Source organism: Polyodon spathula, chromosome 5, assembly GCF_017654505.1.
Source record: "Polyodon spathula isolate WHYD16114869_AA chromosome 5, ASM1765450v1, whole genome shotgun sequence".
Classification (NCBI taxonomy): domain Eukaryota; kingdom Metazoa; phylum Chordata; class Actinopteri; order Acipenseriformes; family Polyodontidae; genus Polyodon; species Polyodon spathula.
Genome location: NC_054538.1, coordinates 24417171 through 24438906, shown reverse-complemented (window position 1 = coordinate 24438906; position 21736 = coordinate 24417171). Strand labels below are relative to the sequence as shown.

Sequence of the window (21736 nt, the reverse complement as noted above, 5' to 3'; positions counted from 1 at the left end):
TTCTAAGTGTTTATCTGTACTGATCCTTTTATATCTGAGTGCTGCTTTTGATACTGTGGACCACAAGATTTTAATTAATCGTCTGAGAGAATGGGTCGGCCTTTCTGGTATTGTCATAAACTGGTTCATATCCTATTTAATGAATAGACAGTATTTTGTTGCCTTAGGAGAATCTACATGTGATGTTCCTCAGGACTCCATTCTTGCTCCCATGTTATTTTCTTTATACATGCTGCCACTCAGGGAGGTTATTCGTAAACATGGGGTGAATTTCCACAGCTATGCAGATGACACACAGATTTATATATCTGTTAAACCAGATGACACAACAGCTATCAATGCCTAGCCGATATTAGAAGCTGGATGTCACAGAATTTCTTACAGTTAAGAAGTCTTACTTTTAGGCTCTAATCAACAGATGGACTTGACAAATATTGATCTAGGTATGCTAAAATCAAATGTAAATCTGAAGTGAAAAACCTGGGGGTTATTTTTGATTCTGCACTTTCCTTTGAACCATATATAAAATATATTACTAGAGTGTCCTTCTATCATTTAAGAAAAAGTTAGATCATTCTTGTCCTTGGATGATGCAAATAAATTAGTACATGCTTTTATTTTTTTCTAGGTTGGATTACTGTAACGCTTTGGACTTACAAGTCATGCTATATCACGCCTACAGCTAGTGCAAAATGCTGCTGCTAGAATGCTAACTAGAACAAAAAAGGGGCTCACATTACGCCTGTGTTGGCATCATTGCAATAGCTTCCTGTGCATTACAGAATTGATTTTAAAATTCTATTACTAGTTTTTAAAGCACTGAATGGACTACCTCCACAATATCGAAATGATAGGCAAATTCCTTATCAGCCTGAACACATTCTGAGATCTGCAAATGCTGGCTTTTTATGTATTCCGAGGGTGAATGGTAAAAGGATGGGAGAGGCTGCTTTCTGTTTGAATGCCCCCACACTCTGGAACTCCTTACCTCCTTTTATCAGATTCACCTTCAATTGCAATCTTCAAATCTCGATTAAAAACATACCTTTTTAATACAGCTTTTCCATAACATTTTTTATGTTTTATTCTGAATTTTATTGTTACTTCTGTATTTAATAACTGTACTCTTTTCTTACTATGTATTACTGTATTTTTCAATTTTTTTTTTGTATGTAAAGTGCTTTGGATTGTAATGTACATGAATTGTGCTATATAAATAATGGATTATTATTATTTTATTATTATTATTATTATTATTATTATTATTAGTAGTAGTAGTAGTAGTAGTAGTAGTAGTAGTAGTAGTAGTATCTTCAATTATGAATTGAATCACTGCAAGCTTTCTCTACAGTTTAACTTTTTTTCTTTAGATACATTAATTTAAGTTGTTTTAAGTTGTTTTTTTTTTTTTTTTTTTTTTTTAAATAACATAGAATGGCTTTTTCTTTTAAATGCTTCAAACCAAAGCAAAAAAAAAAAAAAAAAAAAAAAAAGGTACAAAATACCTACGGGTTTGCGTGTTGGTGTAACTTGTACAGAGTGATAAAATTCTGGTTGAACCCTTTTCTTGATTTTGTTTTTCTTGACTGCTACTTCTTGCTCACTTTCAGGAATTTCCACCAGGGGCTGGGTCTCCTCTACAACTGGAGCTCTGGCACGCCTTCTGAGGTAGCGAGGACTCTGTCTGTAACCCTGCCAACAACAAAGAGTAGACGTTAGTTTTCTACAAGTACAAGAGTATTTACAAGTTATACAGTATATGGGGGCCTGCATGGGATATCATTATACTCTTACTTAGTGTAAACAAGCTACTGACATATCTACATCTTCAATACCAGTCTTTTACACTTCAGTTAAATTATACTCTTAAATAATTTAACACACTACATATTGTTAATCTAGTATTGTTTTACATATTTTGATTTAAAAAGGCTTGACAGACAGACAGACAGACAGACAGATAGATAGATAGATAGATAGATAGATAGATTACTGTGTACAGAACAAGAACACAGACATCTGGGGTATGCCTATGTTCGGTTTAAATCTTTCTTTTTAATGGATGATAAAATACCATTTCCTTTTTTATATCAATTAGGCATATCAATTGATATCCTAAGCTAACTTTTTTTGTTCGTAGATAAGCCGTGTACCAAAGATACAGCTACTTGTCATGGCCTTGACAGCTAAGAGAAAATAAATAATTTACCTCTGATCGAAAATGATGCGACCGGTGACCAGCTTCTGGAAAAAAGGACAAACGTTCTAACATTTGCTGAACATGTCTGTACAAGATGGTGATAATACAGTTTTGTAATCATCTATATTTTTTCTAAATATTTGTAAATATAAAATGCAATTAAATACAACAACGCAGACACAAATATACAAACATAATTAGCTAGTTTTAAGTCAGTAAAAAGTTGGAATGTAAGAATAGGTTAAAACATCAATCATCTAGCCGTCTTTCGAATAGATGGAGAAAACGGCTGCCGCAGTCTTGGACTGTGCTTTCAGAATCCCTGATTGCATTTCAGACAGGGCTTGAGCGACGACAGAAACATACAAAACAGGCAATGGATTATACTTACAAATTAAATGTGAGCAATGTCTTCATATATATTTTAAATTGTATTTGCAACCGTGGAATACAACGTCAATGGAAATAGAGGAATTTCGTACATACCACGACTCCTTGAACGACCAGATAACACTGATTTAACAGGATGTTTGCCTTTACGAAGCTTGCGGTGCCAGCAGCAGAAAAACAGAATTGTAGCAATAGTCCCCAATAAGAGCAATAACAACAACAAGACGCACTGGATACTGTAAGGTCTCAGCAAAACCAAAAAAGCTGCAGCAATCATCATAGGACGGGATGCCGGGCAGCCACAGCTGCAACCTTAGAAGCTGGAATTCGGTTTTGATTGAAATCTTAACACATTTCTGTGTTACCAAGGAAATCGCTTTGATTCTGATGCCGAGAGCCCAAAAGCTGCAAACCCAGTTTTGAGGTATGATTACAATAAATGTAAGAGAACAATCTCTGACTCAGCATTACAAAACAGAGGCAGCAGGGTTTTATTTATTTATTTATTTATTTATTTATTTTATTACAGCTAGATGCTGGAGAGCATGAGTTCAGAGCTGCAGTACAGAAATGTAAAGGTGTCAAGCCCAGAACTAGTTCTGCCTCAATCCATTAGAACCTGTGTTTTTAAGCGGGGATCAAAACATCCTGGGATTTGTAGAAGATAATATTAATAAAGGAAACTGTGTCATCGTTAACTGGTAAGAATTAAACCGTGCAAAGGTAGATTATAGGTTGTCTAAAAACAGTACCAGTCTTTGGGACTTTGTATTATAAATTGTATAGAATTATTTTGTGATTACCCTAAATTACACCTTTTTTTAACGACTGGCGCAGTGGCCTGTCAGCATATTGCGTTATTCACTGTATGTGGCTTCTGTCGCCCTTTTCCTCCAAAGATGTTGTCCTTACTTTTAAAAATACTTTTGTTCTACTTGTAGTGTTCTATACCAAGTCAAATGTAATAAAAATGTTCATATTAAATTAAATTAAAACCCACGATGTTCCGGCGCAGTCCACTTGACTGCCCTTATATATTGGAGTTGGTTGACATTTTGTGACCAAAATGCCTTTAATAATAATAATAATAATAATAATAATAATAATAATGTATTTGAAATACAGTCAATTTATATCAACAAATTATATAACCAACAAGTTATAGTAAACATAGGCATATACTGTATATGTTGAACTATTCAATTTAACCCATAGTGGGCGCTGTGTGGTAAACAGTTCCTCTGGGCAAGCCGACAACTGGGCCGCCCATCATGCCAGGAAACTTTCAGTGCTCTGTTAAAAATAATATCCCTTTCTTCATTACTGCTTTTTACTGTACTCCGTCAACACAAAGGTATTCCATATTAATTACTGGTATTTTCATTGTGCGCTTGATACGTATTTTAAAATCCAGATCTACAAACGTAAATTTAAAGAATTATACGTATATATAAATATATATAATATATATATATATATATATATATATATATCTATTATTATATATATATATATATATATATATATATATATATATATATATACAACTTTTACATTTTGAAAATTTAAGTAAAATGTTGAGGTTTCGTCGTCGCTGTCATATTCTCCTGGAACATAATCCAGCCAGACATGAAGAAAAAACTCAATTACCCAAAGGTCTGTGCTCGGCACGTGGTTCGTTCTTCTCTCGCACAAGTTTAAGTCCAGCGAGCCCCGGGAAAAGCTGCACCGTGCTTGCATTGCAACATTCTAAAGCGGGAGGTACTGTGTTGTGATTAGGGCTATTATTTTTTGTCATAGTTTGTTGTTAAAATGTCTTTGTTGGTTTGAATAGAAGCAGTTTCTCCTTCGGGCATATATTGATGTCTGAGAACTGTAACGTTTGAGCTTCAGTGTGCAAGAAGGCCTCGTTATTGAGTATGCAGTTTTGTCTATTGCATTGCTTTGTTTACATACATTTCTCTCTAAATTATTAACATTTTTTTTTTAAAATTGCGCTTCCAATTTTGTACTAATTGTGCATTTCTGTTTTTTTTTTTTTTTTTTTTTATGGTAACTAACTACCATATTAATCAGCAAAGTTGGCCCTGCGCTGTATACTGGTATCCAGTTTATCAGTTATGTGTTGTTGTTATTTTAGCTATAACTTCAACATTTGTAATAACTTCCGACAACGTGATGATAGCGAACGAAATGGAAATAAGTGATATGTAACCTACTTATTTGAGTTAGGGTTGCAACCTCAGGCCAGGTACAAACAAACGTGACATCTGTAACGGAAGTACGGTTGTTGAAAGTGAAACTCTAGAAGTCGTATAGTCAGACAATAGGTACATTGATAATGTTACTGTTATAGCATTGACAACAAATTAATATTGTGCATTGCGGTGTTGCTGTAGTAATCTACATAGACATGGAAGCATGAGATTAGAAACGGGATCATTAATATTTCAACCGATGTTTTCTAGTGTCTAGGCAAGGCATATTGAAATCCCTGTACACCAAAACCAGGACAGTCCAAGGAAAACGGGGACAGGTGGCAACCCGACTTGGAACTGTACCGTTTTTCTTAGTGTTATGTTTTAACCGAGTGTCCAGTGTACCGACGGTACCCATATCAATTTCAAATGTCTTTTGTTGCAGGATAACCGTATGCATGTAATGATGTCGAAAAATGACAGTTTAGAATCTGTTGGTAATCGTGACAGCGAAGATGAGGTGCAGTTTGTTTCTGTAAGTATTTTGTACCATTGACAATATTACAACCTCAAAAAGGTACAGTGAGTTTTTCAAAAAGTACTGTAAGGGACTGAACGGGTTGGTCTTGTCTGCTCTTCACATGCAAGGAAGGTAGGATATTTTATTTAGAATATAAACAAGTTACACATTGTCCATACTTTATTTTGAGACTTCTATAGCAATTTCTCCCATTCCATATATTATTATTATTATCATTAAGAAGTTATTTTAGTAGATGCTTTTTATCCAAAGAGACATAGAGACCAGGGCGTTAACTGTGCATCACAACTGCTGCTACAGAGTCACTTGCAATAGGACCTCGGTTTCACGTCTTATCTGAAGGACAACGCATAAGGAGATTAAGTGATTTTCACAGGATCACACACATTGAGTAGGTGGCTGAACTGGGATTGAACTGGGAACCTTCTGGTAACAAGGTCCTTTCTCTAACCACTGGACCACCAAGTCTCCCAGGAACATTAAACATCATTTTGAACAAAATATTTAAAGCAATTGTAATTGCGGAAAGTTGAATTGCAGCATCCGTTTTTGACCTTGCTCAGTTTGACCTAGCATCAGTGTGTATCTTGGAGGAAGTGGAGGTGCTGAGTGTACAGATTTAATTGATCCATTACTGGATGAGGATTGAAGAGATCAGAAAGGCTTGTTATTGTTTAGTTGATCTGTTGTTAAGTGTATCTATGCAAAGGCGAAGTTTCTCCCATGTATTTTTAAATTGAAATATTGTAATCCTTTTTTTTTTATTTTTTATTCTGTAGTTTTAAGTTTAGAAATAAATACATCCTTGATATTTTACGTTATTGCTTTATTTTAATAGGACAGTGTTTCTCGACCGGTGTTGGAATGCATTGATTTGCTTAGTGATGAAGATGAGGCGGGTACATCTCTTCAGACAAGCGTGAGTGTACTTCTGAGTGCTGCTGGTCCAATATTTATTTCATCTATCTCATGCTGGCATTGAGAAATATGACATTATGACCTACCAGCTGTGTAGTCTCAACCTGTTGTTCATGTTAACTTTTCAGAGTAAAGTGAGACCAAAAGACCACATTGACAGGCAGAAGGAAAGAGTTACTTCTACACTGGATCGACTGGCCCGCCATGTTGCTGTTGAGAAACAGGAGAGAGAAGAGAAAAACAAAGCCTTTAAGGTAAGTTACGTTTATTGAAATGTCATTCTCACAATGGTAATATACAGTAACCATATGAATGGATTATAATTAGTGGTGGGCACCAATATAGATATTTTGATAGGATATCGCCATCGTTCTATATCTATAATAATTTCCATATCGTGGGATTTAAAATAAATAAATAAATAAATAAATAAATAAAATGTCTGTATATATGTTTGATATTGCAGTTGTGTTATTTTTTTCTGTGTTTTGGAAGACTTTGATAATATCGATATACAGTTCATATTGTTGCCCACCCCTAATTATACTGTACAAAAATAAAGGCCTTGTACTAAAGTAGTGTACCAATAAATCACTAATACATCCCTGTTTTGATAAGAGAACCTTAACAAATCGCTCATATTTGCTACATTTCATTTTCTAGCACAGGTACATAACTTAAAGCTGTCAAGACATTCTCTTGATAGCTTAAAGGTAAAATTGTATTGTGACCATATTAACAGGCTGGCAGCACCAGTGGATCACAAACCGGTATTTTGAGATCACTGGTTTACAGGTGATCACCTATTCAAAGTTGCCTATAATGTCTCTTGGGGCTTCTGGTTTGAAGTAGCTATGGTGAAATTACAGCAGTTGCTTCCTTTTGAGAGGTCAGAAATGATCCCTCCTCCCCCCCCCATTATGTTCTGTTGTGTGCGTTTTTTTTAAATTTCTTGTAACTGCTATGCTAATATTACAGAAATTAATTGCACCCCTTATCTGTGTGCTGCATGTTTTATTTGTTTTAAAACTGTACAAACAAGGCAAATAATCAATTACATTTTAGGGGAGACAATATACAAGGTAATTAAACACAGTAAAAAATGAGTGAACAATTTGTACAACACTTTTTGCACGAGTTACATAATTGAATGCCACTTGATGTCATGACTTGGACAGCCACAATACATATGACTTGTAATATAATTAACTAGTGGAGCAAGCGGCAACTTAATTTCTTATTCTATTTATCATATAGGCATTTATCAACAATAAAATGCACTAACAATTGTATAAAAAAAAAATAAAAAATACAAAGGACTTGAGTTAACAACTGAAAAGAATATGTATGTGCCTGGATCAAATGTCACAATAGTTTAATTGTGAATTATTACATTAAAAATTAAAAAAAACAAGTACAGCTGTGTTAATGAAGAATATGGCAATAGTCACAAAGAATCACACAGCATGCAGTAAATTTAATGTTAACTGTATTCAAACTGAGGTGTGTGTGTGTGTACACACACACACATACAGTGGCTGTCAAAAGTATTCACCCGCCCTTGGACTTTTTCACATTTCTGCCACTGATTAACACAAAGTGGAGTTTTTGCCACTGATTAGCACAAAGTCCATAATGTCAAAGGGAAAAATAAAATCTACAAATTGTTCTAAATGAATTATAAATACAAGACAGAAAATAATTGATTGCATAGGTATTCACCCCCTTGAGTCAATATTTGGTAGCGGCACCTTTGGCAGCAATTACAGCCATGAGTCTATTTGGATAAGTCTCTATCAGCTTTGCACATCTGGACACTTTCATTTTTGCCCATTCTTCTATGCAAAATTGCTCAAGCTCCATCAAGTTGGATGGGGACCTTTGGTGAACAGCAATTTTCAACTCTTTCCACATGTTCTCAGTTGGATTGAGGTCTGGGCTTTGACTGGGCGACTCCAGGACTTTGACTGGGCCACTCCAGGACATTGACCTTTTTGTTTTTAAGTCACTCCAGTGTGACTTTGGCTGTATTTTTGGGGTCATTGTCCTGCTGGAAGATGAATCTTCTCCCAAGTCCCAGGTCTCTGGCAGACTTCAGCAGGTTTTCCTCCAGGATTTCTCTGTACTTTGCTCCATCCATTTTGCCCTCTCTCTTCACGTGCTTTCCAGGCCCTGATGCAGAGAAACATCCCTATAGCATGATGGTGCCACCACCGTGCTTCACGGTAGGGATGGTGTTCTCAGGATGATGTGCGTCAAACATATCGCTTAGCGTTGAGGCCAAAAAGCTCTATTTTGGTCTCATCAGACCATAGAATCTCCTTCCACTTGGTCAGAGTCTGCCACATGCCTTCTGCCAAACTCTAGCCGAGATTTGATGTGAGTTTTTTTCAACAATGGCTTTCTTTTTGCCACTCTCCCATAAAGGACAGTTTTGTGATGCACCAGGGCTATTGTTGCTGTATGCACAGTGTCTCCCAGCTCCACCGTGGAAGACTGTAACTCCTTTAGTTGCATAGGCCTCTTGGTGACCTCCCTGACTAGTGCCCTTCTTGCCAGGATACTCAGTTTTTGAGGACGGCCTGTTCTAAACAGATTCACAGTTGTGCCATATTGTCTCAATTTCTTAATAATGGACTTTACTATGCTCTGGGGGATATTCAATGCCTTGGAAATGTTCTTATATCCTACCCCTGGTTGTGCTTTTGAAGAACCTTATTCCGGATTTGCATTGAATGTTCCTTCATCTTCATGATGTAGTTTTTGTTAGGAAATGTACTAACCAACTGTGGGACCTCCCAGAGACAGGTGTATTGAACCTGAAATCATGTGAAACACCTTAATTGCATACAGGTGGACTCCATTCAACTAATTATGTGACTTCTAAAGACAGTTGGTTGCACCAGAGCTTATTTAGGTGTGTCATAGCAAAGAGGGTGAATAATTATGCAATCAATTATTTTCTGTTTTATATTTGTAATTAATTTAGAACAATTTGTAGTTTTTATTTTTCACTTTAACTTCATGGACTTTTTTCTTGTTGATCAGTGGCAAAAACACCTAATTAAATCCATTTTGATTCTATGTTGTAACACAGTAAAATGTGGAAAAGTCCAAGGGGGTGAATACTTTTGAGAGCCTGTGTGTGTGTGTGTGTGTGTGTGTGTGTGTGTGTGTGTGTGTGTGTGTGTGTGTGTGTGTGTGTGTGTGTGTGTGTGTGTGGTGTGTGTGTGTGTGTGTGTGTGTGTGTGTGTGTGTGTGTGTGGTGTGTGTGTGTGTGTGTGGTGTGTGTGTGTGTGTGTGGTGTGTGTGTGTGTGTGTGTGTGTACACACACACAAAACTGTTTAGTTTTCTTTGGTATGCACAATAAGGGCTTTACTCATTTTGCTTGAGCAGCGGGCATCCTGGGCTTTACTGACCAGACTACCATGTCATATGCGCTGCTTGTTTATTTTTATTTTTTAAAGAGCTTTTCCTTTCCCAGTCAAGAGACACGGCTCATGGAGAACTACTTTTTTGGTTTTAGGAGAAGATGGACTCTCAGCATGCTCATGGTTTGCAGGAACTTGAATTTATCCAAGGACATTCTCATAAAGAGGAGGCCAAAAGATGTGTTGATCATTGGTTGAAAATGCCAGGTATTGTACAGATTAAAATAAACATATACCTCCATAAATGAGTTAATTCTGAATTGTAAACATTGTTCTTGAACATGCAGCATGTACTAAGCTTAATATATTTTTAGTTATATATATTATTTTTTTTATATACAGGTCTTCGACCAGGCTCTATAAACTCTGGATCCAGAGGTTCTTTGAGATGTGAAACCTTGCCAAATATGAAGCCAGTTATGTGCCCTATAATGAACTGCAATCGAATGTTTGATAATGGGCCTCTTCTAGTTGGCCATCTGAAAAGGCAAGTTTTCAGTGTTGAACTTTTAAAAGTCAATCTTTATAAATGGAATAGTTCTCTTTATTCACTTGCATGCTACTTTCACAGTTTCTCCCAAATATACACAGAGTGTACAAAACATTAGGAGCACCTTCCTAATATTGAGTTGCCCCCCCCCCCCCCCCCCCCCCCCCATTTGCCCTCAGAACACCCTCAGTTCATCGGGGCATGGACTCTACAAGATGTCAAAAGCGTTCCACAGGAGTGCTGGCCCGTGTTGACTCCAATGCTTCCCACAGTTGTCAAGTTGGTTGGTAGTGGATCTCTACTCCGAACAGCTTGTTCCATCTCATCCCACAGATGCTCAATTGGATTGAGATCTGGTGACTGGGCAGGCAACTGCAGTAAGCTGAATTCACTGCCCTGTTCGTGGAACCATTCCTGGACAATCCTAGCCTTGTGGCATGGGGCATTATCCTGCTGAAAAAATCCATTAGCAGATGGATACACTGCTGCCATGAAGGGATGCACCTGATTGGCAGTGGTGTTCAGATATCCTTTTGCATTCAAACGTTGCTCTGCTTTTATCAAGGGGTCCAATGTGTGCCATGAAAACACACCCCACACCATCACACCACCACCACCAGCCTGATGTTGACACGCAGCATGATGGATGCATGTACTCGTGGTTTTCTCCATACCCTAGTCCTTCCATCAGCATGAAACAGCAGGAACCGGGATTCATCAGATCAGGCAATGTTTTTCCAGTCCTCCAGTGTTTTTGTTCTTAGCCCACTGCAACCACAATTTTTTGTGTTTTGCTGAAAGTGGAACTCTGTTAGGTCGTCAGCTGCCATACCCTATTCATGTCAAGGTACGACGAGTTGTGCATTCTTTTATGGGTCTTTCTGCACCGATGTTGTACTAGGCTATCAGTTGACTAACTGTAGCCCGTCTGTTGCTCTGCACAATTCGTGTCAGCCTCCTTCGGCCTCTTTCATCAATGAGCCGTTTTTGACCACTGGCCTGCCGTTGACTGGATATCCTTTGGGTGGTGGACCATCCTTGATACACACGGGAAACTGTTGTGTGTAAAAAACCCAGCAGCATTGCAGATCTTGACACTCTCAAACCAGCGCTCCTGGCACCTACTACCATACCCCGTTCAAAGGGACTTAAATTGTTTGTCTTGCCCATTTACACTCTGAATGGCACACTTACACAATCCATGTCTCAATTGTGTCAAGGCTTAAAAATCATTCTTTAACCTGTCTTTTAACTACACTGATTGAAGTGGATTTAATAGGTTACATCAATAAGGGATCATAGCTTTCACCTGAATTCACCTTGTCCATCTGTTTCATGAAAACAGCAGGTGTTCCTAATGTTTTGTACACTCGGTGTATGTATATGTTCCACTCCCAATCCATGTCATTGGGTCATATCGTCCAGTTATTTCATAAAATAAACCAGAGCTGTAAGTGGAAGCGTGTGATTGAATGATACACATCACATTTATTTTCTGTTGCATGTTTTCTTTATTCCTGATTTTGACTGTATATTGTATTTTAGATTCAACCAGAAGCTTTTTGTTTGACTGAAATATCAGTTTTGTTTTGTCATTTTAGATTTGACCATTCTCCCTGTGATCCCACTATTGCACTCAAGGGAGCTCCATCAATTTCCTTTGCATGTGTTGCTTGCTGCAGGCGATACCCATCTGAGGATCAATATAATGTCCATAGGAATACTAAGGTAATGGCTGTAACCATACACTATCAGATGGCTCGCTTTTTCTGTGAACATCTTGGTGAAATTGATGGGTTGGTTTTCTTTTAAATTGGTTACTATTTTTACTTTGGCTTTTTACTTATTTTAATTTCTGACAAGTGTTTGGTTGTTTTCAATGGATGCTACACTGTAGTCCTAAGTACAATCTATTGATGTTTTTCACTTTTGGTTTATTTTCCAAATCTCTACCTCCCTGTAAATGTTAATTAGTAGTTGTTAAGCTGCCTGTGCATCCTAATAAAGACAACTACTAATTAAAGACTGGGTTTAAGGTAATTTTTTCTTTGCTAGAAATCAAATTTTAAATGATGGACCTGCTATCAGTTTACACTCTGTACTGGGTATTTTATGCTTAAAAAAAAAATCTGTCAGTACAACTCGGTTAAACGAGTGAAAATAACAAAAGTACAACGATAAACTAGGCAACTGCGAGATTGAAATGCAATTAGGAACAGTGATGAGCAATTAACATAGTTTGTTACCTCCTGAAATAAAAATTAAACAAAATAGAGTCTGGATCAGTCAATATATGAAGGTAAAAACAAGTTGCATTGTTTTGTAATTAACAGTTTTTTCAGAGTTTAATTAGGAAACAGAATCAGCTTAAAATAATTTCAAAGGTTAGACCATGTTTTAAGTCCTTTTTAATCAATAAAACTGCACCCTCCCTGACCCATGCACCTACAAATGCCTTATTTTTTTATGTCCAAACAGTGATGTTATTTAGATTATTGGTTTAAGGACCAATGGGAACTGTGTTTGTTGTATGCTCACAGTTTGTCCCCAGAAAGCATCCCTAAAGCTATTTGGCTACAAATGATTATAATTACAGAATTTAAGAGTATGCATATTCATTTCCTTTTTTTTTTTTCCAGATTAAATCTGGGGATGCAGATGGGCATTCCAGCACTCAGCATTGTCAGGAAGTGCAGTGTTTTGCTTGTCCCTTTTGCTACCTCCTTTTCAATATAAGGGATGAGTGTTTGCAGCACATGTCTGCAAAAAATCACTTTCAGCAGTCTATTAAACTGAGCGGTAGGTTTGGATTTGTTTGCTTTTGTGCTATTTCAGAACCATCTGATGTGTTTTCATAGTTACTAAATTCCTATTAGAGTAATCGTCATGTGTGACAGGGTTAACTCCAATAACTGAGGGAATGTGAAGTAACAAACAATAAAAACAAGTTATTAAACTGAATACAAATAAAGCAATAAATCTGAACCACAAATAAGTACAAAGATTAAGAAGTGTACAGAGAATCCCCTGTAGAAATTTAAACAGTGACTCCTTGATTTTCATTTTAAAAAATTGTACATCACTGTTATGAGACATACCGTATTCCTTTGAATTTAGGATGCACTTTTAAAACCAATTTGTCTTTCAAAAAACGGCCTGCATCTTAAATTCAGGTATAGTGTTGCGTGTATTAAAATCACCAGCAAAAGATGTGACTGCCCGAATATACAATATGCTTTATCAATATGCCTAATAGATGAGTTTGTTGCATTTTATTGCAAAAACTTATAGCATTCCTTTGTATAAATGACACTTGTATGTGTAATTAGAGGATGTGTCTTTGTAAGTTAATCTTTTTTTTTATGTTTTATTTTTTCCTCAAATTAAGGGTGGGTAATTTGGTCTGCATGTTAAATTCAAAGGAATAAGGTATGGACTAGTCACTAAATAATTCTGTCTTGGTATCTTAAATATAGTGCATGGAGTAATTTGCAGGAATGTAGATGTTATGCTGGACACCCATGGTCTTGACCCTTAAGTTCAGAGAGCCATCGTGATACATGCCATGTTCACTGTTTTTTGGCTGTGTATTTGTGTATACTGACTATTTTCTTTTGTGACAGAAACAGAAAATACTCCAGCTCCTGTTCCTATTCCAGCATATGCCAAGAAGCTTCTGATCTCCTTATGCAAAGATGTTCCCTTCCAGATTAAGTGTACATCTTGTAAGCAGGTGTTGAACTCGCACATGGAGGTGACGGCACATTTTAGGTAAACTTATTTATTTTGAATTATAAACCTCACGGTTTGTTTCAACCAATTGGTTTCCAAGAAGAGTGGCCATCATCCCATGTTAGATGACCGGAAAAGCCTAGAATTTTAAATTTTAAAAAACCATCCGCTCTGTATTGTTGTCGTCAGCATCCTTACAGTAACAACAGTGAACAAAAAGATTTCAACATGGCAGGCAAATTAACTTTTTATAGTAAGTCAGTTCTTTTCAGATTTAATTTCTGTACAATATTTAGTATCTGGGGTTTGGCAATCTGCTGTATCAGAATAATGAAGAAAAGCCCATATTTAGTTGAACATCTTTATACAGTATACAGTAGTTAACATTGATTAACATTTAAAATGTATATTTCAAAGAAAACTGTGAAGAAATGCAAAAAATAAAAAGTACACTAACATGCTGAATACAGCAGTAATTGTGTCCTTTCTCTTGAAAAACATCCTGATTGCTTCATATTTTTCGTGTTGCCTCCTCGCAGCTCTTGCCATGGTTGCCATGCAAGTCACACATGATTCGCGGTACAATAGGTTATCTATGAATCAGACTTAACTCCGAATTAGCCTACCAAGGTCTTTGTTTTCACTGAGAGAATAACACATAGATTTTGTAAAGTGATTGTTCTAATAGGGCTAATTTCCATTGGAAAAAACTGTTATTGCTGCTTGGATCATTAAAGGAGATTCGTTATAGTGAAGTTAGACTGTGTGTGTGTGTGTTAAATATATATATATATATATATATATATATATATATATAGTGTGTGTACACACACACACACACACACACACACACACACACACACACACACACACAGTAATACTTCGTTAACCGCGGGGGTTAGGTTCTTGAAAACCCCCATGGTTGGTAAATACTAGATCTTATGGGAAATAGGGGGCTAGGTTCTCCACGGCAGCGGTTATACTTATCAGAGCCAGCCAAGTTGCATTTTCCTTCACTAAACACAACTGAAAAACACAGTAACATAAAAATAATGCAAATACTAAAACATACTGGGTAATGTAATGTGTAAAAAGTAATAATTATAACATAAACTGTTATTTTATTGTTCAGTCCCAGCATCCTGTATGTTTATTTGTATTTTTACTCTTATTATGAGGACCCTTGATGTACCTGCAGTGGTATCCATATAAGGTGATGGCTGCAGGTACCAGAATACATGATTCTATAATCAGGGATGCATACTGTAAGATGGACTGATCCTTCTCTTGCCGGAACCTCAAGATGGTCACTTCAGTTAACCCCTATGGGGTTGTGCAGAATTCCCAAGCCCAACATTTCAGATAAGGTTTTGGGTCATTGAGTAATTTACTTTCCAATTTAGACACTATGAGTAAAATGCAACGTTACCTTTTAGTCCAGAAGTACTTTCAACTTTTAATGCTAACGTGGGGAATGCATTAACTACAGCCTTACATTTTAATTGTAATGTTGCATTGAACAACAACTTTTACAATCGTTCAACATGTAGACACTGGGCTTTACTTTTTTTTCCCCCACCTCAAATTCCAACAAGGTGTTTTTTGCAGGCCTGTAGTCCTGTATTAATAATATAGCCTGGGAAGTTACTACTCTCTAGTTAGCTACTGTGTTCACCGATTCTCCTTCCACGGTTTTTGTAATTGTTTTACATCTTCCTTTCTCAGTCTCTTGTGCTGTCCCTTTCCAGCTCTGCACACTTGTGCCAAATTTGTGGCGTTGTGTACATGCTTTAAAATGCTTGTTTCATGAATAAAACAATATTGATTTATTTATTTTTTATTATTGTTTACAGAACTAGATGCCGAAATGCTGGCCCAATAGCTGTCTCTCGCAAAAGTGTTGTCCAGGTTGCTAAGGTATTCAGAGTAAAGGGGCATTGCTTAGGCTGCTCCAGACTCTTCATGGGTGAAACTGAGATGAAAAGCCATGAACATCTAACTCAGCATAAAGTTGAGGTTGTATCTTCCATGGAGAAGGCTGTCTTACTATTCTGTGATTTCTACGAAAGAAGCAAAAATCCCTCTGACCTTCGCTTGGTGTTGAATATCTCCAGACCAAAATCGTCTCTGCTTAAGAGACACCTGAAGCAAGAACCTGAGAGTAATGGTTCAGGGGCCTCTGGTGCAAAATGCATTAGATCCAGTGAAGGCAATAGCCAAGAAACAATCTCCCCTGGGTCCAGATCTGTGGTGTCAGCCTGGTTCTGTGAATGCAACCAGCAATACAGTACAGAGGTGGCGGTTGAGAAGCACATTATTGCAATTAACAAGATATTCTACAAATGCGCAGTTTGTGGAAAGCAAGCTGGGGATCCGGCTGTCATTGGTTTACACATGAGCCGATTTCATGGTGGGGCACACCTGAACAACTTCCTGTTTTGGTGCCGAAGCTGCAAGACTGAAATGCCTAGAAAAGAGGATATCATGTCCCATGTGATGGAGTTCCACAGTGGACATGGTTTTTATTACGAGAAAGAGGTTCTCGACGAAGTGTCTTCTCCCTCCACATCTAAATCATCAACTACCTTTTCAGAACAAAGCGGTAGCACAGGACAAATTCCAACACCAAGTCCGGCCATCTCAGACCCTGCACCCAGCGGCAAATGGCTGTGCAGGATCTGTGAGGAGCTCTTTGTTTCCAAACAAGCTGTATACAATCACTGCAAAGAGATGAACAGCCATAGGTTCCAAAAGTATGTCTGTGGCCACTGTAAACGTCGTTTCCTGAAAGTGGAAACCCTCTATCGTCACTTTCAGGATGAACACGAGGGTGAGATTGACGTGAAGTACTTCTGTGGGCTTTGTGATGGCCTGCAATATGACAATGAAGAAGAATTCCTAAACCACTACCAGTCATACCACAGCAAGGATTATGTATTTGTGGCAGAACGAAATGAATCTCCCCTCCAAAACCAAGCAGCTACAGACCTTGAAAACAAAATGTCCTGTGGATGCAAGGTGTCCTATTCTAACAAGTCAGAAAAACATATCGCTCACCAAAAATGCTTGGAAAACCTGATTCAACAGAGCAAGCTGTGGTTCCGATGTAGCTTTTGTATAGCAACAACCCAAAATCTGGAAGCCATGCAAAAACATACTGCAGAGATTCATGGGATCACAAAAAAACAAAGTTGTTTTTCCGTTTGCTGTGGTTCATGCAGTAAGAAGTCGGCTGATCTTATTGGTGGCCACAAACACTATCATTCAAAGCACTGCTTTCCCCAGGCTGGATGTACTGTGAGCCCTGAAAACAGAACCACCTCTTCTGGTGTTCCTGCCAGACCTATGCCTGAAGAACAACGGCCAAGTTCCACACCAGTCAAGTCATCCAAATCTGGTATCCTGCCAGGATTGAAAGGTAGTTTGCTTATCACTCAACCAAGTTAACCCACATCTGAGCAGCAACACTTCACTTAGTCCTCACACAATGAGCATAAGTAGGTTGATTTGTTTTTTTTCCCCCACAAGTAACTGATATTCATTTAATTTAAAAGTTCACCTGTGGAAGATTAATTTTTTTGCTGTTTTAAGTGGTTAAACAAAGGCAGGGATAGGACAGTAAATAAACCTATGACTGTTTTTATATAATTGAGTTAAAATTGCAATAACAATATCCTATACATTGTTATGGTGTCACTATAACAAGTTATATTTTATCAATTAGAAAATGAGAAGAGTGAGAAACCTGCCCAGGAAGAGTCCAGGCATGAGCTTCCAGACATGGACTATCTCATGACCACGACCCACATTGTGTTTGTTGATCTAGACAGCTGGCCAAGTTTTTTCAGTCGTCTGCCAGGATACTTAAACCAGGGCATATTTGTTTGGGGATTTAAAGGTAAGGCAGCCAAATAACCTAAACAAAATGTGTCTTTGTTCAGATTGAATGGAGGGGGGGGGGGGGCACTGATGATTGAAGATTAGTATTTCCATTGCATTTTGAGTATTTAATATTAAGAATGCCCCACTTACAGAAGGTGCTTCTGAGTTTTTAGGGAGTGCTATAACAGCCATACATTATGGTTGGTGTTAGCAAACTTTGTTAGTTATGGGTTATGTTAAGTTTAATGATTTTGTACACAACACAGTTCCAACTTTTACAGGTGGGAAGAACATTTGGAGGACACCAGACAAATGCAAAGTCTACAATTATCTTGTGAACACTGGATGTTTCTTCCTTCATCCACGAAGCGGTGATAGAAAAGATGCAGATGATTTTACCATCAGCAAGCATGTAAGTAATTCATTTATTTGGTTTCATGTTTCACAAGAAAAGTACACCTGATCTCCACTAAAAATGAAGCAAAAAATACATGTGTAAATACATACATGTTTTAAATGAGTGGGTTTTTGTATGTAGCTAGAATAAACAGGCATTTTATGTTCCATAATTTTAAATGGCATTAAATTATTTTGGGAAGAAACTGCAGCCCTAAACCAAAACTGTGAATGTAGGTCTGTTCAGGGAATGTCATAATACTGCAAAATCGTTTTTCACAACGCTAACGCCGGACTGGCTGAGCTATTTACTTTTATTCTTGGTATCAATTGTTTTGGTGAAACGATGAATCTTTTTCACCAATTATCCTATGTAGGTATTTATGGCAACTCATAGCAATGAGTTTATACCTATATGTCGTTTGTCTGTATCACTTTGGCATATGTTTGTTATCCTGCACCATCGATGACGCTCAAAATGTACTTTTAGATGGACAATGTAATGTTTTTTTTGTCTTTCTTTCTGCAGGCTGGCCGACTTGATGAACAGCTGCCCAAGCATATTCAATTTACCATTCTTTCTGGAGAGAAGGGTTTTCATGAGTTGGAGCTGCAGTTTCTTGAAACCATGCGGACCACACTTATCCTTAACCCTCACCAGCTGGAAGGGGAGATGATGTGTGCACTGCTAAACAGCATTACGGACACTGGCAAAGGTTTGGCTGCAACAGAGATCATAATGGGATGATTTAAATAGCTGTCTAATACAATCAAACAGTGCTTTGTATTTTCTTTGTGGGGGGGATCTGAAATGTGGTGTTAAGGTGGAAGCATCCAAAAGCCTAAATCTAAATATGTTTGTATTGCAGAAGCTAAAACTAACTGATAAACTTGATAACTTGACTTTTTTTTTTTTTTTTTTTTTTTTTTTTTTTTTTTTTACAGATAGTGATGACGACATGAAGACTGCAGTGAAATTGAGTTTAATGGAGAACAATATATGATAGGGTGTGTGATCTGCATTCATTTCCCTCCCTACTTTTGCTATATAGCTGAAGTGTTTGAAATTGTAGTTTTTATATTTAAATCCTGGGGATACTTTTTTTGTTCAGACACACATTTTGGGTCAAAGCCTTAAAATGCATGTTTTTGTTAAGGTGCAGGACAAACATTTTAGCATCTTTCCAATTATGATGCAATGCATTTGTGTGTTTTTCTGTTTGCATCATGCATGTGAATAACTATAGAGATATATATGATGTGAAGTGCATATTGCTCATATTTGATGTATTTCCACTCAGATGCAGAAATAAAGTCATCGTGGAAGAAGCTTGCAGGAAATGTGAATAATCCTTGTAATATGAGTATATGTATAAGGTGTCCATATTTATGTACTGCAGAACCCTTTAAATTACATTAGTTTAGTTTAAATGCCTTATTTTTTCTGTACATGTTCATAAAGAATGCATTTTACATGTTTGACAATATATATGTGGCTATAGAGCAAGTTGTGTATTATTACAACTGTATGTTGGAATGCCTCATCAGGTAAAAGAGTGTGTGAAATAAAGTGTTACTTTTTTTTATATATATATATATTTGTATTGATAAATTACATGCAAGAACCATTCGACTACTATAAAACCATAATATGGTGACTATTTTCTTGTAAGGGTTCCCCCTCCATTCCATCCTGACAATAATATCTGCTAAATCCCTATTTAATTCCCAAGCCATGCACTTGCTCTGTCTTGTGTTTTTTTGTTTATGTACACAGCTGACAAAACGCTGCTGACCATTCTACGGATTCTAAGTGTTGAATTCAGTATCGCTACACAGCCCTGCAGACTCCAACTTAATCATTTAAATCTGATTATCAGTTTAGATTTCAAATGGCTACCCACCTGCATTCCAGACTATATGGCCGTTGCTATCGGTTCATTCACCCGCTGGCCACGCAATGAGCACTGACACAAAGCAAAATGGACGGAGATTTGTGACATGCCAAAATTTAATCTGATCAGAATGATAGCTCGGCCAATAAACATGCAGTGATTATACTGATTTTAATGGTGGCCAATAGTAGCTAACAGAAACAGGCACTATGAGGAAATAGAATGCAAGCAGCACAAACTGTTTGAGAAACGAGCATTTGAGAAACGTTGTGCGAGTGGATGGAATGCATCCGCATTGGATGAAAAACAGATTAAATAATTCAGCACGCAGAATCCGCAAGGAATGATGATGATTGGAATTGCAGAAATTTGGCCAGAGGTCTTGTCCGTGGGTGCCCAATGGCTACCTGCGGGAGGCTGGCTGGAAAAACATGAACAGTTACATGCACCCCAGTGCTGCAGATAGGAAGTGGCTATGGGCCACCTCCCCCCAAAAAGATTAACGTGCTCCACAGAGCGCCCTGCCACCTATCCTCCAAACATTGAATTTAATGAAAATCAGCTGAGAAACAGCCCGTCCACCAGACATGATTGCACGGGGGGAGAGCCCAGCCTCACCAACCCGACCACTTACCCTGCAGAACTAAATATGAACTGGTCAGCACTCAGGTGAAGAAAAACCTCATACTTACATATTTTTAAATTTTTTAGGGGGAAACCTCAAGAAATCTGTGGAAGCCCTTCCTCCAGGCTCTAAGTGTTCAACTCCCATTTCGGCTTCCCAGCGCTTGACTGAGTAGCCGAAACAAAAAGAAGCAACATGAAAGAATAACAGCTTTTATGCGATTGCTGATGACATATTGGTTATGGACGAATTCTCCTTTCTAGAAAAGCAACCAAGTTTACAAATCCTGAAACGGAGTACAGGTAGAATTTCACCCCTGGGCTTCCTATCCCAAACCAATTGGAGTGGACCAACAAAGTGCAAGATAAAAATCATCTCTTACTTTAGATAAGGCAGGTAGAATTTTACTACCAACTCAAACTTTCTTACAAAATAAACACCTTTTATAAAATATAATTATTTTGCCCCAGATTTTCTCCCTAATTTCTGCCTTCAATGCAGCAATTCCCCACACAGCTCAGGAGAACCAGAAGTTCAGTAGTCTCTCTTTTACACCCAGGAACTCAAGAACGTGTTAGCGAGCTACCGGCCTCTGGAAGACAAAGACCAATCCTGCAGGTGTCTGTCTGAGCCCACTGGGCAACTGGCTGTTAGTTTCTGATGTAGAGCGATGTGTAGAAACAATCTCTGGCTGTTTTCCCTCCCTAATCCACAGGAACGCCACTTTGACTGCTGTAATTTGTTAATGAATAGATCCCGCGATTTCCACGGGAGTGCAAGAGTCCAAATTTGTCACTCCCGTCAGAATAGCGTGCAGGATGTTATATGTGCATCTGCAAAGTTTAACACGTTTTAGACGTGCTTCACTAAATAAATTTAAAGAATATAGGCTACTAGTCTGCAGTTTTGTTTTTCGCTGGCACATGGCAGCAGTCTCCAAGAAATGTGCTTGACAGTCCGGCCCCTCCCACCAAGCAAAGCTAATCGTCTGCATTTGCAAGTACAAAAATCATGTTACCTCTATATATATATGTATA

The 21736-nt window shown here is 37.6% G+C and overlaps 2 protein-coding genes across 3 annotated transcripts in view; one reads left to right on the top strand and one right to left on the bottom strand.

Annotated features, from left to right (window-relative positions):
* The window catches only part of LOC121316382 (dystonin-like), a 189945-nt gene extending 186946 nt beyond the window's left edge, over window positions 1–2999 (bottom strand). Inside the window, exons 1-3 of the mRNA XM_041251459.1 lie at window positions 2687–2999; window positions 2210–2244; window positions 1510–1692 (exon numbers count right to left, since the gene is read on the bottom strand). Coding sequence (XP_041107393.1) covers window positions 1510–1692; window positions 2210–2244; window positions 2687–2870 — 402 coding nt within the window. The 5' untranslated portion in view covers window positions 2871–2999. The remainder of the gene's footprint in view (window positions 1–1509; window positions 1693–2209; window positions 2245–2686) is intronic.
* A 1272-nt stretch (window positions 3000–4271) lies between these two features.
* On the top strand, window positions 4272–21701 carry LOC121315743 (E3 SUMO-protein ligase ZNF451-like). 2 transcript variants are annotated; one of them, XM_041250115.1, is made up of 14 exons: window positions 4272–4351; window positions 5234–5323; window positions 6168–6248; window positions 6376–6501; window positions 9775–9886; window positions 10022–10166; window positions 11771–11897; window positions 12809–12968; window positions 13793–13940; window positions 15755–17319; window positions 17626–17799; window positions 18065–18195; window positions 18709–18895; window positions 19125–21701. In XM_041250115.1, exons 2-14 carry the CDS (start codon window positions 5243–5245, stop codon window positions 19181–19183), a joined length of 3096 nt encoding a protein of 1031 aa, XP_041106049.1. In that variant the 5' UTR covers window positions 4272–4351; window positions 5234–5242; the 3' UTR covers window positions 19184–21701. The 2 variants fall into 2 exon arrangements, with proteins under 2 accessions (XP_041106049.1, XP_041106048.1); XM_041250114.1 differs by having other exon boundaries at window positions 18050–18195.
* The last annotated feature ends 35 nt before the right edge of the window (window positions 21702–21736 follow it).